The sequence below is a fragment of the Periplaneta americana genome, chromosome 5 (genome assembly GCF_040183065.1).
Source record: "Periplaneta americana isolate PAMFEO1 chromosome 5, P.americana_PAMFEO1_priV1, whole genome shotgun sequence".
Taxonomy (NCBI): Eukaryota; Metazoa; Arthropoda; class Insecta; order Blattodea; family Blattidae; genus Periplaneta; species Periplaneta americana.
Window position 1 is genome coordinate 17,531,242 of NC_091121.1, and position 26,235 is coordinate 17,557,476.

A 26,235-nucleotide genomic window follows, 5' to 3' on the forward strand; every position below is an offset into this window, starting at 1 on the left:
CCAATCTAAATGCAGCTACAGACGATTTTCGTGGTAAATCGGGAATTAACTGTGATTTTGATGCAGAGAGTTCCATTTTTTCCCTTGAGAGTGTGTTATCGAATTTTGTTTGTTGAAGTCTAAGTATGTAGATTTAATAAATCTCTTCACAGAGTAATACGTAGATTTAGTAACAGGTCTGTAAGTAGCAGTGCTGCCCTTTTTTGCTAAAACATCCGCATTCTCGTTTCCCAGGATTCCACAATGGGATGGTATCTACTGGAATACAATTCTTTTATTGAGTGATATTAATTGAGAGAGCATTTTAGTTATTTCTGCTGTTTGAGATGAAGGTGTGACATTTTATTATGTAGGTTGTAGAATTACACAGTTGTTTCTCATTTTTATACATTTGGCAGTGTTGAATTCATCTGTAACAGGTAAACAATCTAATTCTAAAGTTGCATTATGTTCAATAAGCAGAATCGTCAATGATAGTAATTTTTCTTAACACACAGTGGACCATAGACATATTTTCATCAACTCCAATTTTACAAAAGATCTTCCTGTTGTAAAGCTAATGCAAGGTATTCTTAATAGTGTCTACACAATAATTTCAATGTCCTGTGACTTCATAGAGACAGTTTTTTCAGAATATCAACGAATATAAGTGCACCCAGATTTCAGCAGATACGTGTCAATATGTAAAATAAACAAATAAACAAAATTGCAGACAGTCAAGAGTCCTAATTTCGCATAAATAATCAATTGTTTATATTTTAATTATTTTTTGCATTTTTGTTAGTGAAATCCTGAAATAAAAGTTTTTCTGCTAATTTTCAAATTACCGTAACTCCTGACAGTATTAGAGCATTCGAGGCCTAGGGGTTCACTGCACTTTCCTTCCTACCCTTTCTACTTTTCTGTTCCTAGTGCTGACCTGCTATGGCACTAAAATCGTCCTTCAGTGGCTTAAGGAGGGAAAGCTGGTGATCAACAAGATCTTCCAACTAGGTTTAGTAGATCCATCGACCAACAGCAGGTGTGGTCCTCCAGACATTCTGGGGGTTGTGTGTGAATGAAGTAGCCACCAAAATGTTAAATTATGGTGTTCACTTAAATCAGCTACAACTTGCCATTTAACAGCATCTGCATAGAATTGGAATATATCAGTCCCCTAACTGCCCATTGTGCAACTCAAATCAAGAAATGGATTCAGAACACCTCAAAATCTGTGCTTCAATGACTGACCATGACAATATCTTTGAAAAATATTAGAATGCAAGAGGTCAAATGACTTTATTGTCAAACGCCTGGCATTAGAAAACAACAAGAAGGAAGTTAATTCATATATTAAAATTTATGTTGTTGTTTTCTAATGCCAGGCATTTGACAATAAAGTCATTTGATCTCTTGCACTCCAATATTTTTCAAAGATATTATCATGGTCAGACACTGAAGCATAGATTTTGAGGTGTTCTGAATCCATTAAAATTTATTTAAACAGGTTTAACACTTCTTTGTTAATATTCAAAACACTGATATACTTTCATAATGAATAATCCCTGTAACATTTTGCAACTAATACAGTAATTAAATATAACACGTAGAAGATCTGCTTTGAGGAATGTCTAAGTGTCTCATTTTATTAAATGACATTGTTTCAAACTCTAAAAATACTCTGAACAATTTATACGAATGTACATATTGCCTTTTTCTTTTACACTCTTAAAATACCAAGTCACAATTACATTGTGAGGCAATCATCATTGGAGTTTCCATGGCATTGTTACCTGCTTGACTACAACATCCTTGCGCAGAGAAAGACGGTAGGCCTGTGTGTTGGAGTGCAGGTCCCAAACTACTGCCTCTTCTGTGGCAGCAGTGAGGCAGTAACGACCAGTGGAGGAGAAGGTGACCAGTTTAGGTGGAGAAGTGTGCCCCTCCAACTTTCCTGTCACTGCTCCCAGTTCTACAAATCAAAGAAATTAAAGCAAACATTCGATGTCAGTCTATGCATTCGTATATCACATTGATGACATGTGCAGAACACTTAGGTCACAGTGAATAATAAGTCCAACGCTTTGGAACAAACCTTTTTTCATGATAAAAGATAACATTTTCTAAGACAGAAACAATGTTAAGAGGCAAATCTAATCTTTCAGGTAAAGCTTCCTGTAAAGCAGATTTGAATAATTTCAAGGGAAAAATTGTTCCGGGACTGGGTATCGATCCCGGGACCTCTGGTTGAAAGTACCAGCCCACGCAAGTTGTGTGGATATAAAGGGAAAAGTTGGGACGGTGTCGGGTGGAGTTCCCGGGTAGCTCAGTTGGCAGAGCGCTGGTACATTCAACCAGAGGTCCCGGGATCGATACCCGATCCCGGAACAATTTTTCCCTTGAAATTATTCAAATCTGCTTTACAGGAAGCTTTACCTGAAAGATTAGATTTGCATAATATATACGTCACTGTGTACGTTAACAGAAAACCACAATTTCAAGTCACACAGAGTTTGTGTGCACTCGATGTGGGTCTCTGGCGTTTCGTCAGCCCACGCGAGTTGTGTGGATATAAAGGGAAAAGTTGGGACGGTGTCGGGTGGAGTTCCCGGGTAGCTCAGTTGGCAGAGCGCTGGTACGTTCAACCAGAGGTCCCGGGATCGATACCTGGTCCCAGAACAATTTTTCCCTTGAAATTATTCAATGTTAAGAGGGCTATTCCAAAAATGATGCACCACATTAATGTTTTTACTTTCTCTTTGTTGTTACATGAGAAAGTATGTGATACTGCAAAAACTCGATTTCAAGATTTTTATGGAAATAAACGTTTTCAGCACCTTTTATGAAAAGAAAATTATTTCCGAGCATACTGTCAGCCTTCTTACAGTGGTTTGTTCTAAATTATTGAACAGATTGTATACTTATTAAATATCTACAATTAATTTATCGAGAGACGCATTCCATTCCTTATATTTCTATCATTTTACCTATTTTTACCTTGTGAAAAGCCTTATAAAGAACAGTTATTTCAGTACTGTTAACATAGAGTAATATGTGGAAGCTGAACGTGTTTTTGAACTGAAACCAATTGCCTGATTTAACTTATTGTTAGTTTCCTATCAACAATAGTATAATATGACTCACTTAAATCTCTGGTCGTTTCTAAGTAACACATGCAGAATTTGGCATTACAAAAGCAGTTAACTAATGCTTCGTGCTTCAACAGCTTTACTGATATCCTTGGAGGAAGGTATGATTTCTATTTCACTTTGTAATAAAAATGTTGACATGAGATATTAATAAGTCTTTGGTTTAGAAAGCATTACAATTCCAAAAGAAAAGTTATGCAGAAAGAATTTACTATCGAAATTTAAACCGGAAAATGAGGAGAAAATGTTTCTCTAGTAATAGTGAAATGGTATATTGTTAAGTGTGTGAAAAACAAAGGAATTTTAAACTGAAAAGACATAGTTCCTTATAATTACTCTTAGTCTACTGTCTTTGCTCAGTTTGTGATGAAAATTTACCATTTGAATTGCCAACAAACCTAGCTTATAACTCGAGGTTACCAATTAATGTTACAAAAATGGAGACCTTAAGAAGATTTTATAGTACATATCGAATGAAGTGAAAGATTTCTACACAGAACTATACACATGGCCTACAACCAACAAAGATAGTAATGACAGTGGAAGCGAAGATTGAAAAAATAAGTTTATTAATGTTGTGACATACAAAAAGTCTATTCAGTCATGCTTCCCAACTCTTTGATGAGTAGTCATTTACCACATAAAATTTGGAAAATGAGTTATTATGTTTAAGGGGACACTCAACTATATTTTGGAACTTTTTTCCTATTTGACCAATCTTTTTCAAATTTGGAGAAAAGGTTTAATATACACATGGAAAGTAACATGCAAAATCTCAGCTCATTATATCCAATACTTTTCAAAATAAAAAATATTTCAATTTTTAATCAATCATTAATTTAAATATCACTTTTAATTATCATTTTTTTATTTTTTGGCTTTGTGCATTTGACTGTGACTTCTCAATGAATAGGGGAAGAATTCTGCGTATTGATTTAGTTCTGTCACGTAAATTAGTGTAGAAATTTAATTTTTCATTTCTATGACACTTTTTCTCCAATTTTTAAGTTGAGTGTCCCCTTAAATCATTAGGTTAATTTCAAAATGCTGTCATTCTCTCTGATTCTAAAGCAGCATTATATGCAATAAATTCATATAAAATGATGTCAATCCAAATTAAAGAATGTCACAAAATGATCCAACAACTTCAAAAACTACAGAAAAGAATTCAATTGCAATGGATACCTGCACATTGCGGAATTGCTGGAAATGAAACTGCTGACTTTCTTGCCAAAAAAGGATCCAATTTAATTCAGAATACAAATACAAGCCTACCTTTTACATCCATCAAAAGACTAATTAAAAATAAATATAAAATCAAGCAAAATCAAACACTATGTACCAAAGCCAAAGATAAAAAATGGAGCATTTTAATAAAAAAAAAAAAAAAAAAAAAAAACAGAAATTATTCCAGAAATCCCACGTAAATCTGCAGTAGCAAAATTCAGACTGCTTACAGAACACGATTATTTGGCCAAACACTTGAATAAAATAGGAATTTACACAAATCCAAATTGCCCTCTATGCAACAAAGAAGAATAAATGACTGGAGATCATCTACAAACCTGTGAAGTTCTACCTGATGGATCCACCACAGAGAAATACTGGAGAGCAAGAACACTAATGGCTTCGTTGCCAAAGCCCAGCATTAGATAACAACAACATGTTTAAATCATAATAATTGCCTTAAACTGTTATACTACAAAAAGGCCTCTATCACTAAAATCGTTTATTTTTAAAACCCCACAAGTGACAAAAACAAAACTTTCGGGAAATGAATAAATACTGTTTGATTTATTTAATTTCATTTTAATTGCCAAAATGCATTTAACAAGTAATAGTAGTTGCTAAATGTTACGTTTATTCACTATTAGTTGCGTTTTATAATATATATGAAGTCTCCCAAAAAAATAAATTAGGCCTACTTAGGATGTTATGGGTTTTTCATCAAACAAACTGAAAGTAAGCAAAGCATTGCTATTTTTCTAAGTATTAGAGTGAATGAAAGTATGAACAATGTTATAATTTGTGAAAACTACAATATAAAATCACACAAAAAAAAAATTTCTGCTGCAACAGACATTTTCCTTATCAGGACTTAAAAGGAATGAAGTAATTGATGTCTATATTGTCAAAATGAATAAATGTTAGTTTATTACTCCGTGTATAAAACAGTTTCCTACGTTATGTATTTTACATGTAAATTACATGTAAAATACGTACAGGTAATTTACTCGCCCAACCCTGGGGACTGCATAACTCTGTATAAATAAAGTGCAGATGACTTAACAGTATGTAAGGTGAATGCTGTTAGAAATCGTGAGTGAACCCACCTATATTGACGAGGTGCAGGGAACCGTCCACAGTACCAATAAGCAACTCACTCTTCTTTCCAGGTGGAAAGGCAACCAGAGTGCATGAACCCAAATTTGGCAACAACCAAAACCTGATGGAAAACAAAAAATGTTTAGAGTGAGTTCAGACCAGATAATTAATATGCAGTAGGCACAGGACTCGACAAATCAGTTCAGTGCAGTTTCTTTCATACAAGCTACATTCTTTGGCTCCTTCAAGCCAACGGGCTTCCAGCTAACAGCTTCCCATAAAAGTGGAGTTCAATCCCATTAAGAGTTATCATGAGAAAAGTGACTGGAAGCAGTTTTCTCCTAGTACTTCAGTTTCTGCTGCCAATTTCATTCCATCACTTAGTCATTCTCATTTTTTTGTCACCCCACAAATATACTAAATGACGTCATAAAGTAGAAAATAAATATCTAACCTGACATAGAAATTAGATTTGTCGAGACCTGGTCATACAATTATTTTTCTGTATTTTTGAACTTCAATAAATTATGACTGTAACATCTATTTATTTACTGGTAACAATGTACATATCTTTCCTTTCAGCTAGATTTCCGGTTCACAAAAAGTGGACTTTCTTAAAAAAAAAAAAAAGGTTGGCAATAATGCAATAATTTCCAATTGGCATTCCACGAACCCTAGGAGCACAAGACTTCCATCCAAGGGGTATGACACTATTTACACGAAAGAACTAAATTTTCTTATATTTATTTTAAATCTTACTTACTTTCTTACAAATGGCTTTTAAGGAACCCGAAGGTTCATTGCCACCCTCACATAAGCCCGCCATTGGTCCCTATCCCGTGCAAGATTAATCCAGTCTCTATCATCACACCCCACCTCCCTCAAATCCATTTTAATATTATCCTCCCATCTACGTCTCGGCCTCCCTAAAGGTCTTTTTCCCTCCGGTCTCCCAACTAACACTCTATATGCATTTCTGGATTCGCTCATACGTGCTACATGCCCTGCCCATCTCAAACGTCTGGATTTTAAGTTCCTAATTATGTTAGGTGAAGAATACAATCTAAAATGTTTAATATTAATAATCAGTGTATATAAGTAAAGGGTCTTTTTTGGAGTCTTCATAATCAAAAATTATTCGGTTAATCATAACTCTTTTCTTTATTTGGTTATTTAACAATGCTGTATCAATTACTAGGTTATTTAGAATTGATGGCATTGGTGATAGCGAGTTGGTATTTTGGCGAGTTGAGGGGAATACAAAGGATATACAAGGAGAACAAGGGGAATGACAAGAAAAACAAGGGAACGACAAGGAGAACAAGGGAACGACAAGAAGAACAAGGGAAAGATTAAGAGACAAGGGGAGCACATGGAAAACAAGGGGAATACAAGGCGACAAGGAGAACAAGGGGACCTGAACAAGAACAATGGGGCCACAAGGAAAGGGGTTGTAATTTTGTGATGATCCTCAAGTTACCACCCACACCTAGAGAGGAGAAAGACGTATTCTATGCTAAGTAAAACATAAATAAAACATAAATATTCGCCCCACACACACAAATTAAACAGTGCAAGGTATGTTGTGCTGTTCAGCATATTGGTAAAACTTCAGTTGCGCAGATACTGTAACCTGCTTTGCAGCTCTGCGCTACTGCAGTCCTCAGTAACTTGTCTGGTGTATAGACATAATGACAGGAGACATTACATGACCTTCAGCTAGCATCACCAAACTTCCATTTGACTCTAGTGCAGTTGGCAAGCCAGTGAATTTCCAACTTTGTGGATTTAATGACTGCTCCTAGATGGCACTGCCATTCACAAGTACATTATCGCAAAATACTTATCTGAGAATCCTCTACTATCTACATCATTTTAACTCCTTTGAGCTAAAATGACTGTAAATGTTCAATTCATTACAATGGGAACCATCGAATTGCAAAAATGATTGCAGTGTAAGTGTGTTATATAGCCTACAGTTAGCATGCCACACAATAACAACAAAACAGATCAATATCATATAAATTAGTTTTTTTTATTTTTCAGTCAATCATTTATCATGTTAAGATGGCAGAAATGGATTCTGTTACATCAAGATACAATGTTAATATACGTCACGAATATTTTCGACTTACTTTCAAGTCATCTTTAGATGATAGTTTTCTAACAAACAAACATTTGAACTAGGTGAAAATATTATTTAAACACATTTTAAACACTAGTAAATAGTCTGACCATGCATACTTTACATGTATGTCTACCATGTAACGCCAAGATGAGAAGGCCAATCATCTGAAAACCTCCACTGTACATCTTTCACATAATGCCTTTCACCATGGCGAATAGACCGAGATTTTCTTTTACATCCACTTCATACAGTCTTCCAATACATTGAACGTCACAAAGAACAAGCCTAGTCTTCACTTTTTATATATAATAATTTTAAACGATTTTAATTTCATAATTCAGGCACACTGCATGCCTCTCAATATATTGTATTATAATTATGTTCATTGGAAGGCTTTCTATCTGTATGTCAATTTTAATTTTAAGACTATGTACGCCATTCAACCATTTTATGTAAAGTATGCATGGTCAGACTATTTACTAGTGTTTTATAAATGTTTTTAAATAATATTTTCACCTAGTTCAAATGTTTGTTTGTTAGAAAACTATCACCTAAAGATGACTTGAAAGTAAGTCGAAAATATTCGTGACGTACATTAACATTGTATCTTGATGTAACAGAGTCCATTTCTACCATCTTAACATGATAAGTGATTGACTGAAAAATAAAAAACTAATTTATATGATATTATTTCACAAAGTCACATGACTTTTAAAAACAGATTAAATTCAATTGCAGAAATTTGTTTCATTGAATGCTCTGCATGATTTAAGAAAAGGACCATCTTGTACAGATTGTATTTTTGTTATAACACATTTGATTAAAAAATAAAAGAGTTTAACGTGTTACCTTTTTTATTTGTATTTTTATATTAAGAATAAAATGTGCAATAAAATGAATCTAAGTGTTCAATGGCACATTTTTTTAAGTTATGTTATAGTAAATTGAAGACCTCCCTCGAATAAAGGTGTAACCAATAAATCTATAATACACGTTTCAGGAGAAAAGAAAATAATTTCAGGGGCATATTTTATTATGCCTATATTTACTGATACAAGTTTATTCAGCTATTGGATGCAATCATTTATTGTTATAAAGGAATGCTTACAAATTATTTTTTCCACCAAATTCACATAGTTCAATAATTTGATGTTAGACTCTTTTCTAAGGGAGGTCTTCAATTCAAGACATCAGTGCTTGGAAATATGATGACAGAAACTAATCAGGGAGGGAGGGGGGGAGAGAGAAAGAGCTCCCCCCCTCTCTCTCTCTCTCTCCCTCCCCCTCTCTCTCTTCCCCCTCCCTTTCTCCCTATCTCTCTCCCCCTCTCCCCCCCTCTCTCTCCCTCTCTCATATTATATAATATTGGAGTGAAAAATGGCAAGTTGTAGCCGATTTAAGTGAACACCATATTTTAACGTTTTGGTGGCTACTTCATTCACACACAACCCCCAGAATGTCTGGAGGACCACACCTGTTGTTGGTCGACGGGTCCATTGGACCTAGCTGGGAGATCTTGTTGATCACCAGCTTTCCCTCCTTAAGCCACTGGAGGACGATTTTAGTGCCATAGCAGGTCAGCACTAGGAACAGAAAAGTAGAAAGAGGAGGAAGGAAAGGGAAATGAACCCCTAGGCCTCGAATGCTCTAATGCCGTCAGGGTCGAATAAAGTAAGAGTTATATTGTCAGACTCCAAAGCAGCTATTCTATCAATAGTCTCTAAACACACACCTTCATCTCAAACAGCAGAAATAACTAAAATGCTCTCTCAATTAATATCACTCAATAAAAGAATTGTATTCCAATGGATACCATCCCATTGTGGAATCCTGGGAAACGAGAATGCGGATGCTTTAGCAAAGAAGGGCAGCACTGCTACTTACAGACCTGTTACTAAATCTACGTATTACTCTGTAAAAAGATTTATTAAATCTACATACTTAGACTTCAACAAACAAAATTTGATAACACAATCCCAAGGGAAAAAATGGAACTCTCTGCATCAAAATCCACAGTTAATTCCCGATTTACCACGAAAATCGTCTGTAGCTGCATTTAGATTGGCAACAGGCCATGATTGTTTGGCCAAACACCTGCATAGAATTGGAATATATCAGCCCCCTAACTGTCCATTGTGCAACTTAAACCAAGAAATGGATTCGGAACACCTCAAAATCTGTGCTTCAGTGGCTGGTCATGATAATATCTTTGAAAAATATTGGAGTGCAAGAGGTAAAATGACTTTATTGTCAAACGCCTGGCATTAGAAAACAACAACAACATATTATATAATATATCTTTAAGTGTGTCAACTCCCATTATATGGTTTATAAAGAAAATGTGTTGTGGTGCTGCAAAATATTAACTTAAAAAATACTAAAAACTTTCGATTTACTTAAAATGGGCTCTAACAATTTACTCCAAGAGTTTTCTTTATATAAAATGGTACAGTTGTAATAAATATAAAATTCTCAGCATAAAAGAACATATCATTTAATAAAATTATAAGAATACTATCAACAAATTACTCACTTTTTACTGGACAGGTCAATGATGAAAACATTACCCCTATGATCAGAGGCTGCCAGTACCTCTCCAGGTTCATCAAATGTTACATGGAGGAAACGTACGCGATGAACTTCTCCTTCAGCAGTAGGAATAGAATGATGTACTTGAAGAATCAGTCTTGAAACAAAGAAACATTGAATATAAAAATATGAAAATGATATGCCAGTCTTTAGATTAATTCCAGAAATATTTCCACCTGAGACTTATTAAATTTAATTATAACACATAAAATAATATATAGATTAAAGAGCATTGTGTGTATTTCATAAATGTTTCTTTCTCTTCAATTAAAATTGCTAAATAAAATGCGTGTTTTCACGTGAAAATTTGTTAAAAATTTTATTGATGTCTGTTTATGGAAATTCATTATAACGTCATCCGAAATGTACCAATTTTTTAAATAAAACACAAAATAAAATAGGCAGACCCAATAGAATCTAATTAGTGATAAAATTCATTATTTTCTGTTATTGTACATAAATTGACATCAGCACTGTTCCATCTATGTTAGTAGTGACCAACTAGTGCTCTTTGTGCAAGAGCACTCTTTGCTGCACATGTGTAGTATGCAAGAGCAGGTCGTCCCATTCAAATGGTTGTCTTTTTGCTTGTGAGTGTACACACTGCTTCGTAAGAGCAGCTGAGTTGGCTACCACTGATCTATGTCTTGTTACCATAATTTCAGAAGAAAAAAATTATCTAGCCACACCTTAGTGGTGAACGGGAGAAGAGTTCGGGGCAGAAGAAGATATCAGATGATAGGCGACATTAAGATAATTATATGGATCATATGAGGAAACAAAAAGGAAGACAGAAAATAGGAAAGACTGAAGAAAGCTGGGTTTGCAGTGAAAGATCTGTTCTTGGGCAGAACACTAAATGAATGAATGAATGAATGAATGACTTTAATGGTGGGAAGTATATTACCTTAATTACCATTACTATCAGGAACTGGCATGCTATACTTGCAAATTTCTTGCCACATGCTTTTATTAAAATGTCTTCTAATGTAGCCAATTAACGTGTTATATTTTTTTTAATTTTCTTTCAAATCTTCATTCATATCTTGGCATGAAATAATACACTTACATTTAACTCACACATGTAAGGTCAATTAAACAGTGTTCATGGGTTAGATAATAAACATACAAAATATATATATATATATATATATATATATATATATTGTTGTTTTCTAATGCCAGGCGTTTGACAATAAAGTCATTTGACCTCTTGCACTCCAATATTTTTCAAAGATATTATCATGACCAGCCACTGAAGCACAGATTTTGAGGTGTTCCGAATCCATTTCTTGGTTTGAGTTGCACAATGGGCAGTTAGGGGACTGATATATTCCAATTCTATGCAGGTGTTTGGCCAAACAATCATGACCTGTTGCCAATCTAAATGCAGCTACAGACGATTTTCGTGGTAAATCGGGAATTAACTGTGGATTTTGATGCAGAGAGTTCCATTTTTTCCCTTGGGATTGAGTTATCAAATTTTTTTTGTTGAAGTCTAAGTATGTAGATTTAATAAATCTCTTCACAGAGTGATACGTAGATTTAATAACAGGTCTGTAAGTAGCAGTGCTGCCCTTCTTTGCTAAAGCATCCGCATTCTCGTTTCCCAGGATTCCACAATGGGATGGTATCCATTGGAATACAATTCTTTTATTGAGTGATAATAATTGAGAGAACATTTTAGTTATTTCTGCTGTTTGAGATGAAGGTGTGTGTTTAGAGACGATTGATAGAATAGCTGCTTTGGAGTCTGACAATATAACTGCATTCCTAAATTTATTGATCTGGCATAGAAGATTCCTGAGACATTCACTTATTGCAATGATTCCACCATCAAAACTTGTTGTTCCATATCCAAGAGATATATAAAGTGAGAAGAGACAGCACGTAACACCTGCACCGGCATCTTGTTCTCTGGAGATCAAGGATCCGTCGGTGTATAAATGAAGCCAGTTTTGTGGAGGGTACCTAATATTAATTGTCTCTAAAGACAATTGTTTCAGTATTTCAGTGTTTACTTCTGATTTCAGTATTTCTTCTGTTAAATTTAGATTATATTCTATATTTAATAGAGTTAAAGGGTTTGGTTTAATTTGTAAGTTTTCTTTTAAATTCGGGATATTGATTTTCTGTTTTAATTCTTGAACAATGGATATGAAACTTTTTTGAGTTTTCATTCTACAGAGAGGACTGTATGAATGCCAATTGTTTCTTGTTATATATAAATATATATATAACACAGTTGTATGAACACTTTACAAATGATGATAATTAAGATTGGTACAATTCAGACATGTTTCGGAGGGTGCCCCTCCATCTTCAGTGACATTACCACGACGCTGGTTCAGGTGTTCAACTGCGATGTATTGTGGCTTAAAGGAGACTCACATATTTAAATTTTGAGGTCTGTTCAATCATCTCATCATCTGACATAACTTTTGTTCTAATTAAATTATGTCCTAACACTGTCATGGGCCCTACTACATCTGACAGGAAAATGAAGTTATAAAAGATTTGGGGTGCTACACTAGAAGAGGCACAACTTTTTTTTTTTTTTTGCTTCACGGGCTTATGTGAGCTGTATATACAGTAGAACCTCTATTATTCGTGGTAATGTAGGGGATGGACTGAACGGTTGATCGAAAAAATCGGATAATCCGTACCATGAAAGATTTTGTAATTTCCTCCATGGTCTTATATTTAACTCGCTATGTAGTGGATCAAAAGTTCACTAATTTAAGTCTGGTTGTCAACGAAGGGTTTTTAAGGAGCAAGGAAGCCCTTTGTAATGATTGTCTCAGGAAAGATAGGAATAAAGGAGGTCTCATGTTGTAGATTTACATAATTTTTTACACTTTTTCCTTGTTTTTTTTTATTAAATCGCGCAGTTGTAACTCCAATCTCATATTCTGACGCGAGATGAGCCGCAGTTTTTCTTTCTCAAACCATTCAATTATTTCCATTTTTTTCGATACTTATCACAACACGTTTTCTGTTAACATCCGTGGAAGATATTTCATATACAGTACAAGTTACATTATAGAACGGCAATTTGAACAGTAGACAAGCTGTGTAACGATAAAGGCTTGTAATAACACTCTCTAGCAAAAACATATATAGAACCTACTTGCACGAAACAGTACTTCATATAAATTATTTATTTCTGAAGAACAAAAAGAGCGAGGAATAGACAGTCGGATAAACCGCCAATCGGTTAATAGAGTGACGGATAATTGGGGTTCTACTGTAGTGGTAAACACATCATCTTACTTAGCATCCACAAATACTTTCAACATAAAAATCCTTTAATATTACCGGTAATTTTACCTGTATATTCTTAATGCACTGTTGTAGCACCACCCCACCTCTCTTGTTACCAATATAACACTCGAGAGGTTCACGACGCAATAGGCCTACTAGAGGAACAGACTATTTCCTTAGTAATTCGTCTTGGGCCTCTCGCATGTTATAATGGTAATTACAATTAGGCTAGCAGAGGAAGAAAAGAGACGTGCCTCCTTTAGTGCAGTTCTGGAGAAACGATTAGTCATAACCAGACGACGGATTCTCGGTCCTTTGACATAAGGAGAGAGCATAGCAATAATCTAAATCACTTTCCTGCAACTGACGTAGACCTAACATTCAGTACCAGGGCCGAAAATCCGCTGTCTGGTCATAACCACTTGTGATTATTCTGATTCATTTTAAGGTTGTATTTCTTACCCATCTCGTCTAGAATTCTTGAGTTGAAAGACTTGCTTATTAATCCCTTTTTGTTTAACATCACTTTTCACATCCAGATTCATGTTTCCTGCAACCTTAAAAAAAGACAGTGAATCAACACCAAAATGTCTATCAAATTTTGCTCTCAATGTAAAAAAATATTGCATTTCTATGCTATTGCGTTACTATGCCAAGTTACGAATGTATTTACGTACCTACTTTGCTTTTAGTTGCGTCAATGCTATGTACTAACGCAGACAAAAGAAAAATTGGTAGCTAATTCGGAAGGCTATTCATCAATATGGCTCACATATTAACGATATCACCGAGGATCAGTGACAAGTTAGATTTGGTTTGTGAAGGTTTTTGATATGCCTTGCATAAGTTTATGCGTTTTTTGGTACGCATATCAACAAACCAAACCTTACCTGTCACTGATCCTCAATGATGCCCGCCATATTGGCCAACGTTTTCTACCGAATTACTGAAAAATTGAGTGCCAACACCAATTTCGCACAAAAATAAAGGTGGAAAGTTACTGTTTAAGTTCTGGCCGGCGGTGAAGAGGAATCACATGCCTTCCATGTAAACGTTTTGGTGGGTACATAGATATAGAGTTTTCGTACAGTCGAGAGGTTAGGTTTGGTTAGTTCAGGCTTTGGTATGTTTTGCATATATGTATTTTGGTCTATAGATGGGTATGGGTAGATATTTGCTTTCCTTTGGTAACGCAATTGTAAAAAAAAAAAAAAATACCAATCTTGAATCAATTTTAGGCCCACTTACACTTCATTGGGGATTAGTAATGGTATAGGTTATCTTCATGTAGAAATCCTATATACAATAATTTCATTAAGGCTACTGTTCTAACCTGTTCACATAATTGGACGTCTCTTAATATCACAAGTTATGTCGCGTTCCGTAATTATACATTATTTGTCACACCCCATTATTATTTCCCCTACACATTTTTATTGAATTTGGCGGCTGAAAAGTGAAAACACGGTCACAAGAAGCAACTTCCAAACTCTACAGAGTACAGAGAAAAATGATTGTATCTTCAAATGGATCAAAATTTCCCTCATTTCCCTGCATTTGCTGCAGTATCTGAGCTATTCCATTTGATATACTAGTGTTCAGTGTATCTCTAGTGAGTCGGATGGATCGAGTTGTCTGACGCATTGATACCTGACCTGACGTAAGTGGCAAGCTAGAGAATGGAACGATGAGAAAGGGCACATAAAAGTGATATCCCGATATTTTGTCTGTAAATATCGTCGAACATTTATATAAAATCAATAAGAAATATTCTATATATTTGTGAAGTGCATCGCGTTGTATCTTAAGTTCTGTAGTTCCAAGAGACTGCAAAAATGAGTTTTCTGTCGAAGGTGTTCGGTGGAAAGAAAGGAGACAAGCCACCAACAACTGGTGAAGCGATACAGAAATTAAGGGAAACGGAAGAAATGCTAATGAAAAAACAAGATTTTCTAGAGAAAAAAATTGAACAAGAAATTGCTGTAGCTAGAAAAAATGGAACGAAAAATAAGAGAGGTTAGTTACACCAATTATTTCCTGTTGATCTTTTAACCTCAACATTCTGCAAACTAATTTTAAATTACACATCCTACATTAACTGCAACCAAGCTTATTCAGCAGCACTGTAACTGCATAATACGAAATAATTTATAACTCTCCTACTGTTGACCTACTTACATGCATTAAATTGTTTACTTTTTTAACCTTGAACTGCAGAATACAGATATTAAACTAAAAAAGTGAAATTTTCTGTATTCCCTATTTTTTATTTATTAGCATTATAAGACCGTTTATCTTCGGTATCTCCCCACACTACACAATTTCTCTGCCTCATATCACTTAAATAATCCCTTCAACCAACCCCCTAACCTCGTCACATACCTCGGCTTAATGTCTCTTAGCCATCCCCTCATTTAACCCACAAATAAACTTAAATCATACGTCTGTGGTCAGTCCCGTATGTGATGTGAGGCGATATCGAAGATTGGCCCAAAGTAATTTTTAATATAATATTTAGGGCACACTTCCGAACAGGCGCAGTGGCATTTCCCCTAAGGTTAGAGCCCAGTTTAGATGTGTGTGTATTAATAGAAAAAAAAATGTCATATAAACATGCGTCATATTCTCAATATTTTCTAGCCCCTTATTTTCGATTAATACACACACACCTAAACTGGCCCTGTTCGGAAGCGCGCCCGGCATTTGTGCCTGTACTGGCTGCAAGGGATTGCTGCAACCATCTTGACTTTGGATGTATGAATAGTCGAGGAATTAGGCCTACGATCAGAGATTTGGACAAATGGATATAATAACAACTGTTTCTTTTTATAAGTCTTATATTGTACTATATAAGCCTTCTGCAACTTAACATAAAATTTTTTTGAAGTTAGATTATTTACCTCTGTTTTAATCAAGAAAGCCACGTGGCACTTAATGAATCTGCAGAAAAAAATATTTTTATATTTGCTTAATATTTACTTCCCTTTAGCTGCAATCCAAGCTTTGAAAAGGAAGAAGCGATATGAGAAGCAACTGCAACAAATTGACGGCACATTGTCTACCATTGAAATGCAGAGAGAGGCACTGGAAAGCGCGAATACGAACACTTCGGTGCTACAGACCATGAAAAGTGCGGCCGACGCCCTCAAGGCAGCTCATCAGCACATGTGAGTATAACGCCGACCATAAAGTGTACTTTACACTACACGGTGGGTATACCATTCGACTAAGCATTGTAAACACGACACTAAATCCCGTATTATCTTACTCTCCTAAGTCTCTTGTCATAAAACATTTGGATCATATATTTTACATTTAAAACTATATTATATACATAAATACATATTATTTTAATGGCCATTATTATATATGTTATGCATTGGTTCTCCCGTAAATTATAAATTAAAATAGTTCAGCCTAGTGTTTCCTTGTCTACCTATAGTTCTTTCATCTGTCAGTTTATATCTAGGTACTTTTTCTTTTCATATCTGGTGGTCTAGTATTGTATAATGTGGTTCCTTAAAAGTACTAGGTACTAGTAGTGTAGATTCGACATTTGTTGTAGCAGGTGCCTTTATCTTTTTTTGAATATTATGTTTCCATCTCATGAACCAAAAAACCAGCACTGCAGTTTACTATTGAAAGTTATACAACCACACTATGTCTTATTACTGTTTACATTCAGATTTACCTACTCTCCTATGATTTCATCTCTTGAATGATAATAAGACAGAAATATACCTTTTTTTTATAAGAATTCATAAAGAAAAATCTCTAAGAAAAATAAAAAGAAGAAATCAGAACAAAAATCTATGTTATTTTAAATCATTTCCATTTTTCTGTCAGAATCAAATCATGTTTGCTTGACATACGTTCAGCATATATGTTGTTTGTTGTAACCCACATTAATTTCAAGTTGTGTTTCTGGCCAAGTTCAAAATATTCATGCTTCTATTTTTATAAATGTTATATGAGCAATGTGAACGCACATATCAGATTCTTCAAGAAAATGGATTTAAAAATTTATCTTATATTTTCATGTCTCCACCTGCCCCCCATTTATAACGCATTAGTGTAAGAAATTCGCATATTTAGTTGCTTTTGCATTTCGTAGCAGATTTAAAAATCATTATGAAATCCATTAATTTATTATAAAAAATATTAACTTAAGTGCATTTATATTTTGGAGGAATTTTTCGTTCAGGGCTATTATAAAAAATCATAAGATTCTGTAAACTTTTCTAACTAAATTTATTCTTCTGATTATTAGCGATTCTTGTATAGATTGACTGACTTGTCATGCCCATTTCCAGGGATGTAGATCAAGTGCACGATATGATGGACGACATTGCAGAACAACAAGATGTAGCAAAGGAAATTTCAGAAGCCATTTCGAATCCTGTCGCTTTTGGTCAAGATGTCGATGAGGTGAGTGTAAATGAGGTCGCAAAGCATGTGTGAAATGTCTCACGCACCTGATGTTCTTAATCCACAAACTTGTGTTACAGGACGAGCTGGAGCGTGAACTGGAAGAGCTAGAACAAGAGGAACTTGATAAGGAACTCTTGGGTGTAGGTCCTTCAGTCGACGAGCTGCCCAGTGTACCAACAGCCGAAGTTGCCAAGCCAACTCCCACCAAGACCAAAGCCAGTGAGTAGCCACCCTCCAGTTTTAATTCCTGCCCTTTACAATTGTGATATGTCAAAGTTTTACCAATTGCAGATACAAAATCTTTAATTTACATACTGTAGTTCATATCATAGAAAATTCATTGTCTTAAAATCATAATGCACACTTATCACGAGCTGTATTTAGAGAGAAATGGTGTAACTTCATAGATAAGAAGCAGTTTGACTTGTTCAGGTCCTCCAAGGTGTGTAATTATTCAAAGTATGTTGATTGTACATTACTTAGCATATTTATGTTACAGCAGAACTTCATTGTAATTGATTCATTTCTAAAAATTGAACAATCATCAAAACGAAGATAATCACTAATTTAAATCAGCATTCAACTTCAAATTGATATATAACACAATTCACTTTATGTCAGATGCGGGAAAAATTATGCACAGTAAATCACAGACTTCAAATATATTATTTTAATGTACCGAAGTACATATGATATTTCCATGCAGATATTCTGCGTCATCATACAATGAAAGAGTAATGGAACAGAGAAAAATTCTCTCCGGCGCCGGGATTTGAACCCGGGTTTTCAGCTCTACGTGCTGACGCTTTATCCACTAAGCCACACCGGATTCCACCCCGGTGTCGGTAGAATCGTCTCAGTTTTAAGTTCCAACTCTTGGGTTCCCTCTAGTGGCCGCCCTCTGCACTACGTCATAGGTATCTATGAACCTAGGACCGAAGTCCACACATGTGCTGAGGTGCACTCGTAATGAGTGACTAGTTGGCCGGGATCCGACGGAATAAGCGCCGTCTTAAATCACGGAGTGATTTACGCATATTTTATATATTATTGTAATGTACCGAAGTACATATGATATTTCCATGCAGATATTCTGCGTCATCATATGATGAAAGAGTAATGGAACGGAGAAAAATTCTCTCCGGCGCCGGGATTTCAGCTCTACGTGCTGATGCTTTATCCACTAAGCCACACCGGATACAACCCCGGCGTCGGATAGAATCGTCTCAGATTAAGCTCCAACTCTTGGGTTCCCTCTAGTGGCCGCCCTCTGCACTACGTCATAGGTGTCTATGAACATAGGACCGAAGTCCACACATGTGCTGAGGTGCACTCGTTATGAGTGACTAGTTGGCCGGGATCCGACTGAATAAGCGCCGTCTTAAATCACGAAGTGATTTACGCATATCATATATATTATTTTATCATTATATTATACGACGTAGTGCAGAGGGCGGCCACTAGAGGGAACCCAAGAATTGGAGCTTAATCTGAGACGATTCTATCCGACGCCGGGGTTGTATCCGGTGTGGCTTAGTGGATAAAGCATCAGCATGTAGAGCTGAAAACCCGGGTTCAAATCCCGGCGCCGGAGAGAATTTTTCTCCGTTCCATTACTCTTTCATCACAGACTTCAAGTTTTTATTAATAGATGTTTAAGAAACATATTAAAAATATTCTGGCCAGTCCAGATATCCAATAAAAACCTATGATTAAAAACTAAACAAAAACCAGTTGAACTTGAAATTCGGCATAGGAAGTGGGGATGGCTGGGACATACACTTCACCGACCTCTCGATGACCCCGCCAGGAAGGCATTGGATTGGAATCCGCAGGGCAGCAGAGGAATTGGTAGACCCAAGATAACATGGAAACGAACTGTTCTCACAGAAGCAAAAACGATGGGGAAGACATGGAGTGAGATTAAGGCGTTGGCCAGGAATAGAGTCAGATGGAGAAGCTTTCTGAGAGCCCTATGTTCCACCTAGGAATGATGGGAATATTGATCGATTGATTGAAATCACAGACTTAATCAGTACTCGCCTTACGTTACTGTCACTTATTTACTAAAGGCTGGTCCACAATAAACCGGGAATGAAAACCAGAACGAGAAAGGGAAGTGAAGAACGTGAACGTGAAGATTTTTTATTCATAATAAACATAGAATGGAAACGGCTATGCATATCGGTATGTATGTCAATAACAATATGTAAAGTCGATGTTATGCATTCTGATGTTATTTGTGTATAATTGACAAATGGTGTTCTGTCATGAGTACAAACAAGCCAGCCAACATAAACACAGGTCAACCAACTTCGAAATTTAAGACACGGGATATTTAACAATTCAATTAAAAGTGCTAATCTGGTCACTGCAACACGAAAATTAAAGAAATGTACTTAACAAATAGAAATAAGCAATTTTAGACTGTAAAACCTTAAAAATAAGTTTCAATGAGCAAAATAGGCATTTTCAGGCATCATAAAACTGTCTTGAAACGTTCATATTTTATATAAAATGTGAGGATATTTAATAGTTTGAGTTTATTCCTACAGAAAAAAAAAATAGGCACTTAACCTAAAATCCGAAGTCTATTCATTAAAAAAATAAATAAATAATAATAATATATATGGTACACGTAACATATAGGGAAAGTGATTATACTGAATTTCTGCGTTAGTGACAAGCAATGAATGGACAAGATATGTCATGGCCTTCTTGCTACAAAATGTACGATGACCAAAAATAGCTTTTTAATAACAAGACGAATTTAGTAGGCTGTGATCGGAAACAAGAATGACAAAGTTGTTGTTGTTGTTATCTAATGCCGGGCTTTGGCAACGAAGCCATTAGCGTTCTTGCTCTCTAATATTTCTCTGTGGTGGATCCATGAGGTAGAACTTCACAGGTTGTTAATTAGCATAAGTGTAACTGTTTTTTAAGTGGGTACTAATGACACCTTTCTTCCCACCACAATCTGAACACACGCTCTTGCCATGAAACAATACTAACAATACCATCCCATCGCACCTCTTCATACTCATCCTCTTTCACAATAGCCCTGTCAAGACTCTGGAATTCGTTACCTGCTAGCATCAGGGACTGTCGAAATAAAATTCAATTCAAACGCAAACTTACTAGGCACTTGGCCAGTAATTGAGACTCGTTCAGACATGGTTTCTTGTAATTAGTTCTCTTAATCTATCACAAAATATTTCAATATCCGGTAATTTCATCACTATAGAATTTTGTTATTGTAGGTTTAATTTGTAATTTAGTAAATACAAAAATATTCTTTGTTCTTAACTTCTATGATAAAATGTCTAGCTTTCATTAATCAGGTAATGTTGTCGTACTTTAATTTTTATTGTAATTGTAAATTTAATATTAATTGTAATTTTATTCTTCATATTATAGTTGTAATCCCCTGGTAGAGGGGCAGAGAAGGCCTGATAGCCTTATCTCTACCAGGTTAAATAAATAAATACTAAATACAAAGTTTAAACTTGGCTAACTCTCTGTTTCCATTTCCAGGCTCTGGCAAGCTTCTCATTAATTGTGAATGCTCACATTTAAAGACATTCATTTGTTTTTTTATTTCCATTCTCATTCTCGTTGTCGTATCCATTCCCGGTTTGTTGTGAACCAACCTTAACAATACCAACAGTACCTGTATTTAGTACACTCCCCACAGGCAATTAAAAATGAAACTTGTAATATACATAATATTGTCCTGTCACTAACATTAATTGGGCACTACAAACTGTTCACAGAATCACGAGCTGAAGAGGAAGATGACGAATACATGAGGGAATTGGCACAGTGGGCTTCGTAAGCACGCTTCAAACAAGCTGAGACATCAAACAGGGAGCGGGCATACTCAGAACTTGCTTATTTTGGCCATTCATTCTACTGCAAGAAAAAAAAAACACAATTCTGAAACCTGAAAATGATTTTCATTGTAAATATTTATTCTGGTTGAATACAGCTTGTAGTAGACTGTAATGAGTTACATTTCTTCTGATGGTATTTTGCTTACAGTAATTTTTAATTGGTAAAAGCTGTTACAAGTGGCAAATGGAGAATTAATCATTTTTTCTTTGTGCTGTGTATTATATTATATAAGTTTTGAAAAAAAAAATATGCCTTATTTACGAGAGAAGTAATTTGTGATTATTACGACATTTGCAGTTAAATGTCGATCTTTTTACTTACTGTAAATTATAGGAACTGTTATCTTAGATGTGATAATATCAAACTGCTATTTCATGCCTTGGGCAGCCCGAATGAAAGATTAACACACTGAATGGAAATTGTAGAACATGCTATGTCTGTCCCAGTCTTCATCAGAGAAGTGTAAATATGTGATAGAAGCATCTTACCTTCCATATATTTTAATCTTAAAATAAAAGTTTATATGAAGTTTAATTTGTTCTGGTCCTTAGCCATAGGGAATTTGATGCTTCTATATGAGTTTGCACTTATTACAAATATTTATTTTATTATTTATGTGCATAACAGAAAACTGACTGCTCTGACGTGATTTGTGAACTATAATCTCATTGGCACATTCTGTCCATAATATGAAATTTTGTCGGAAAGATCCATACAGCTTATGTGTTTTAGGTTTTCTACTTGAAGGACTGTCATGAACAAATGTTCACGTCAATTTTCTTTGTCCAGAAGAAAAATATCAGTATGTCACAACTCAATGCCAATACAGCCAGGTGATGATGAGAGGTTGGTGTAAGAGCCATTCTGTGTGCACATTAGAACAATTAATGTAAAGTGTAAAACTGGTAACCTTTCCTAACAAATTTGGAGCTCTTTATGAATGTTATTTTTTTTTTACAAGGTTAGTTAGTGTGCTGTATATTCTGTTAACCTGTCTGTGACAGGGACCAGGAAGGGAAAAGGGTGTTATAAAGGAAAATATGAATAAAGAAGGGCAGGATATATATATATATATTTTGTAGCTATATATATCAATGTAAATAAAAAAATTTCCGTACCAGTGTTGAAAGTTGCACTAATATTCATTTGATATCTCAGGTTTTTGCGTGTGTTTAAAAGTGAATATGACTTCACCATAACCTAACGCTTCTGTGACCGTGGATTGTTTTTCTCGAAATTTTCCTTCAAAGCAGCGATTCTCAACCTTTGTGAAGGGATCAGTTATCCTTCCAGACATACATCAAGTTAATAAGTTCCTTTTAATTATAAGTAATGTAGTTTAAATTTTCCTGGTGCAAGGTGATTGCCTGAGTTTTATCAAATGCTTCATAGTTCTGAAATTATATTGTCTGTAAAATATAATTTAATTAGAAAAAACAATATAGACGTATATTTAATTTAGCATTTTGTGGATAAAAGAACTAGAAAATTATTTAAAATTAGTCAGTTTTTTTTCTGTTCTCTCTCCTTCCATTGTATGTTATTCACATATTTATTATTTAATACTTTTTAAAGTTTAACTACTGTACCATGATTAATACCACTTACTGTTAAGGAACCATATCTGTCGTCATAGATATTGCTGTACTTTGGCCAGTGTAACAACATGAATTTCACCTTCAGGGAATAAATGCTAGAATCGTAGATGATGATGTCCTGGAGATACATACTTCTCTTTAACTAGAGCCCATGACTTGTTTTATGATGCCTCTTCAGCATGTTGCTCTCTACTGCATACGAATGTATTCACTAGAACTATTCAAGTTCTATAGCAATGTCTAGTGTAAACAATCAAAGTTTGAAGCATACAGCAAACATTATGTAGATACCCTCTTCGCAGAGCTTCTGAAGTTTTTTTCTTTTTACTAATGGTGGGTGGTGGCCGGGTAGCTCAGTTGGTAGAGCAGCTGGCTATGGACTGGAAGGTCCGGGGTTCGATCCCAGGTGGTGACAGGATCTTTTCTCGTTGCCAAACTTTAAGAACGGCCCCGAGGTTCACTCAGCCTCCTATAAAATTGAGTACCGGGTCAGAGCGTGGTGCCGACCACACCACCTCATTCTAGTGCCGAGGTTATGGAAAGCATGGGACTCTACCTCCATGCCTCCCAAGTGCCTTCATGGCATGTTACAGGGATACCTTTACCTTTACCTTTTTACTAATGGTGGGTACTTGAGTTTTCGTCATTCATCCATGTGAAGCCAGTTGTGTAGACCAATTTATCGACATGTTCATTGCCCAGGGTGCGACATAGGAGGCTGGTCTACATTACACCCGAAATGAGATGATGGAAATTTGTTGGGATGCCACAGGGGAACCGGAGAAAACCTTTGTGTTACCTTGCCCAATATAAGTTATAAATGGAGGGTACACCAAGCATCAAACACAGGTCCACAGGATTATAAGTCCAGTGCTCTAGCCACTAAACCACGTGGCTGCTTGCTTCTTAAGTATAACCTTGTTTATTCTTAAAAAAAAAAAAAAAAAATGTTCCTGACCCCTTTGTTTAAGAGATAGGACAGGACCATACTTGTAAATATTATTATTGTTCTTAATTTTTAACCAAAGATACAAAGGCAGATTTATATTAATTTTTTTTTAAGTTATACATGAGAAATTTAGTTCAGCATTATTTCATTTCAAATTTTAGTTTTCTACAGTGGTTTGGTTGTGAAGAAGAATTTAGGTTTTGCAACTTTGAGACATCTGATGTTTCAGAACTACTTCCATATTAGACTTAAGTGTTGCCAGCTTGTATTTTTTCTTCATGCTTGACTAGCCCAAACAAGAACTTTGCATTAGTTAACAACATAAATCCTGTGGTTTATTTATAATTTTATGTCTGTCGAATTCGAAATAAAATAAAAAATAACGAACTGATTTTACATCTTTTTATCACAAAATTCCACAATGAAAAGTGTATGTTCCTTGCTAACGATATCCTCAAAGTTTTAGTTACTCTACACATCTCATACTTCTGAAAACTTGAAAGAAATCTTCTCATGTGCAAAACAAACACGAGTTAATCAAACAAAGTGAGAATTGTAACTGTACAAATTAACATTTTATTTATTTATTGTTCAAGATACACTATTTTACTGTTGCATCCTTCGTTAGTTTTGTAAACAATTTCTTGTTTTTCAAAACTGCAGAACTCCGATACGAGTACCATTGATATGTCTATGGTCCATTCTGTTACCGGTACTTGAAATTTCACCATGTGCTAGATAACATAACATGAAGTATTGGTGTTTTCCAGTCTTAATTCTCTGTATACAAAACAGTAAGAGGACAAGCATATTTTGAAAGGTATGTGAATAGTTCCGTGTACGAACTTCAAAAGAGCTAAAAAGTAAATGACTGTATTTTTCATGTTTTGGTTAAATTTTAAGCACTGTTTCACATTGGACAGTAATTTTGTCTATTTTCACACATCAGCAGAGAAGGTTAAATTTAATATGTATGTGCAAGACATTGCAATTCAAGATGAAGTTTCAACCAATCATAGGACATTATGGAGCATGTTGATTTCACAAAACGCTTCCACTCTGTTCTGTCTTTTGCTAGTTCCTCCCAGTTAGTAATTCCCATTTCCATGCATTCCTTCTGAATTTCATCTTTCCAGCTACTTCGAGGTCTTTCCAGTGGCCTTCTGTTGTTAAAGGTATTCATATATATATATTTGTTTTGTGCTGCTGCAGTCATCCATACATATAACATGTCCTGCCCAATTTAATCTTCTGGTCCATATTACATCTAAAATCAACAGTTGTGATTGGCAAAATATTCATCATGCTTTTTGTTTTGAGTAGAAAATGATTATTGCCATGTATGTACTTATATTACTATATACTACTTTTGCATTTGTTTTAATTAGCCAGTCAAAACAGATTGAGTGACAATATCAAGTCTTAAGCAATATAACTCGGAAGCAGTTTTGAAGCATCAGATATGTTAAATCTTAGTACAAGGTTTGAAAAAGAAAAACCTACGTTCTTTATATTGTATGAGCTTCATTTGTAAAGTTTCAGCGACGTAGGAAGGAAAATGCTCTCTTATATAGGTTGAAATCACTGCTCTACAGTATCCATCCAGTGTCTAAGGCTTCGTAGCTAGGATCAGAGTGCACTATAGCATTAAATGCCTGCCCTTTAACATATTTCCAGTAAAAGAATAAACCTCAATTCTAAACGACATAGTAATCATGTTCAGTTAAATAATTTAGTCTTCACAAAGGAGCTATTAAGATTTAAATGTGTAATGTACATGATTAAGAAATATAATTTTATTGATAAATATAATTGGTCGTTGTTTTAACACTTACATATTGCCATATTGATTGCCTCCATTCCTGTCTTTTCATATATCCTTAAAAGAAATAAATAAATTATGTTTTATTTAACAATGCTCACAACTGC

General features: G+C 35.1%; 2 protein-coding genes and 1 non-coding gene across 6 annotated transcripts in view; 2 read left to right on the forward strand and 1 right to left on the reverse strand.

The window, feature by feature from the left end:
- LOC138699490 (TBC1 domain family member 31) overlaps positions 1–14,945 on the reverse strand; it is a 90,819-nt gene extending 75,874 nt beyond the window's left edge. The window contains exons 1-5 of one of the 4 annotated variants that reach the window (XM_069825417.1): positions 14,768–14,945; positions 13,897–13,984; positions 10,115–10,267; positions 5,462–5,574; positions 1,773–1,951 (exon numbers count right to left, since the gene is read on the reverse strand). In XM_069825417.1, coding sequence (XP_069681518.1) covers positions 1,773–1,951; positions 5,462–5,574; positions 10,115–10,267; positions 13,897–13,979 — 528 coding nt within the window. In that variant the 5' untranslated portion in view covers positions 13,980–13,984; positions 14,768–14,945. Of the gene's footprint in view, positions 1–1,772; positions 1,952–5,461; positions 5,575–10,114; positions 10,268–13,896; positions 13,992–14,111; positions 14,531–14,767 lie in introns of those variants that run through there. The other 3 variants (XM_069825414.1, XM_069825416.1, XM_069825415.1) reach the window with 3 other exon arrangements.
- Positions 14,946–15,053: 108 nt separating this feature from the next.
- Positions 15,054–26,118, forward strand: shrb (charged multivesicular body protein shrub). The gene is made up of 5 exons (XM_069825418.1): positions 15,054–15,450; positions 16,424–16,601; positions 17,748–17,862; positions 17,943–18,084; positions 21,639–26,118. The coding sequence occupies exons 1-5, from the start codon at positions 15,270–15,272 to the stop codon at positions 21,698–21,700; spliced, it is 678 nt and encodes a 225-aa protein (XP_069681519.1). The 5' UTR covers positions 15,054–15,269; the 3' UTR covers positions 21,701–26,118.
- TRNAY-GUA (transfer RNA tyrosine (anticodon GUA)) lies at positions 19,388–19,459 on the forward strand. The gene has a single exon. It is a non-coding gene; the product is annotated as a tRNA-Tyr (tRNA).
- Positions 26,119–26,235: the final 117 nt, after the last annotated feature.

Coding starts and splice junctions, on each gene's coding strand:
- shrb (XM_069825418.1), top strand. CDS start 15,270: ATGAGTTTTCTGTCGAAGGTGTTCGGTGGAAAGAAAGGAGACAAGCCA. Junction 15,451..16,423: donor TGGAACGAAAAATAAGAGAG/GTTAGTTACACC, acceptor ACTTCCCTTTAG/CTGCAATCCAAGCTTTGAAA. Junction 16,602..17,747: donor AAGGCAGCTCATCAGCACAT/GTGAGTATAACG, acceptor GCCCATTTCCAG/GGATGTAGATCAAGTGCACG.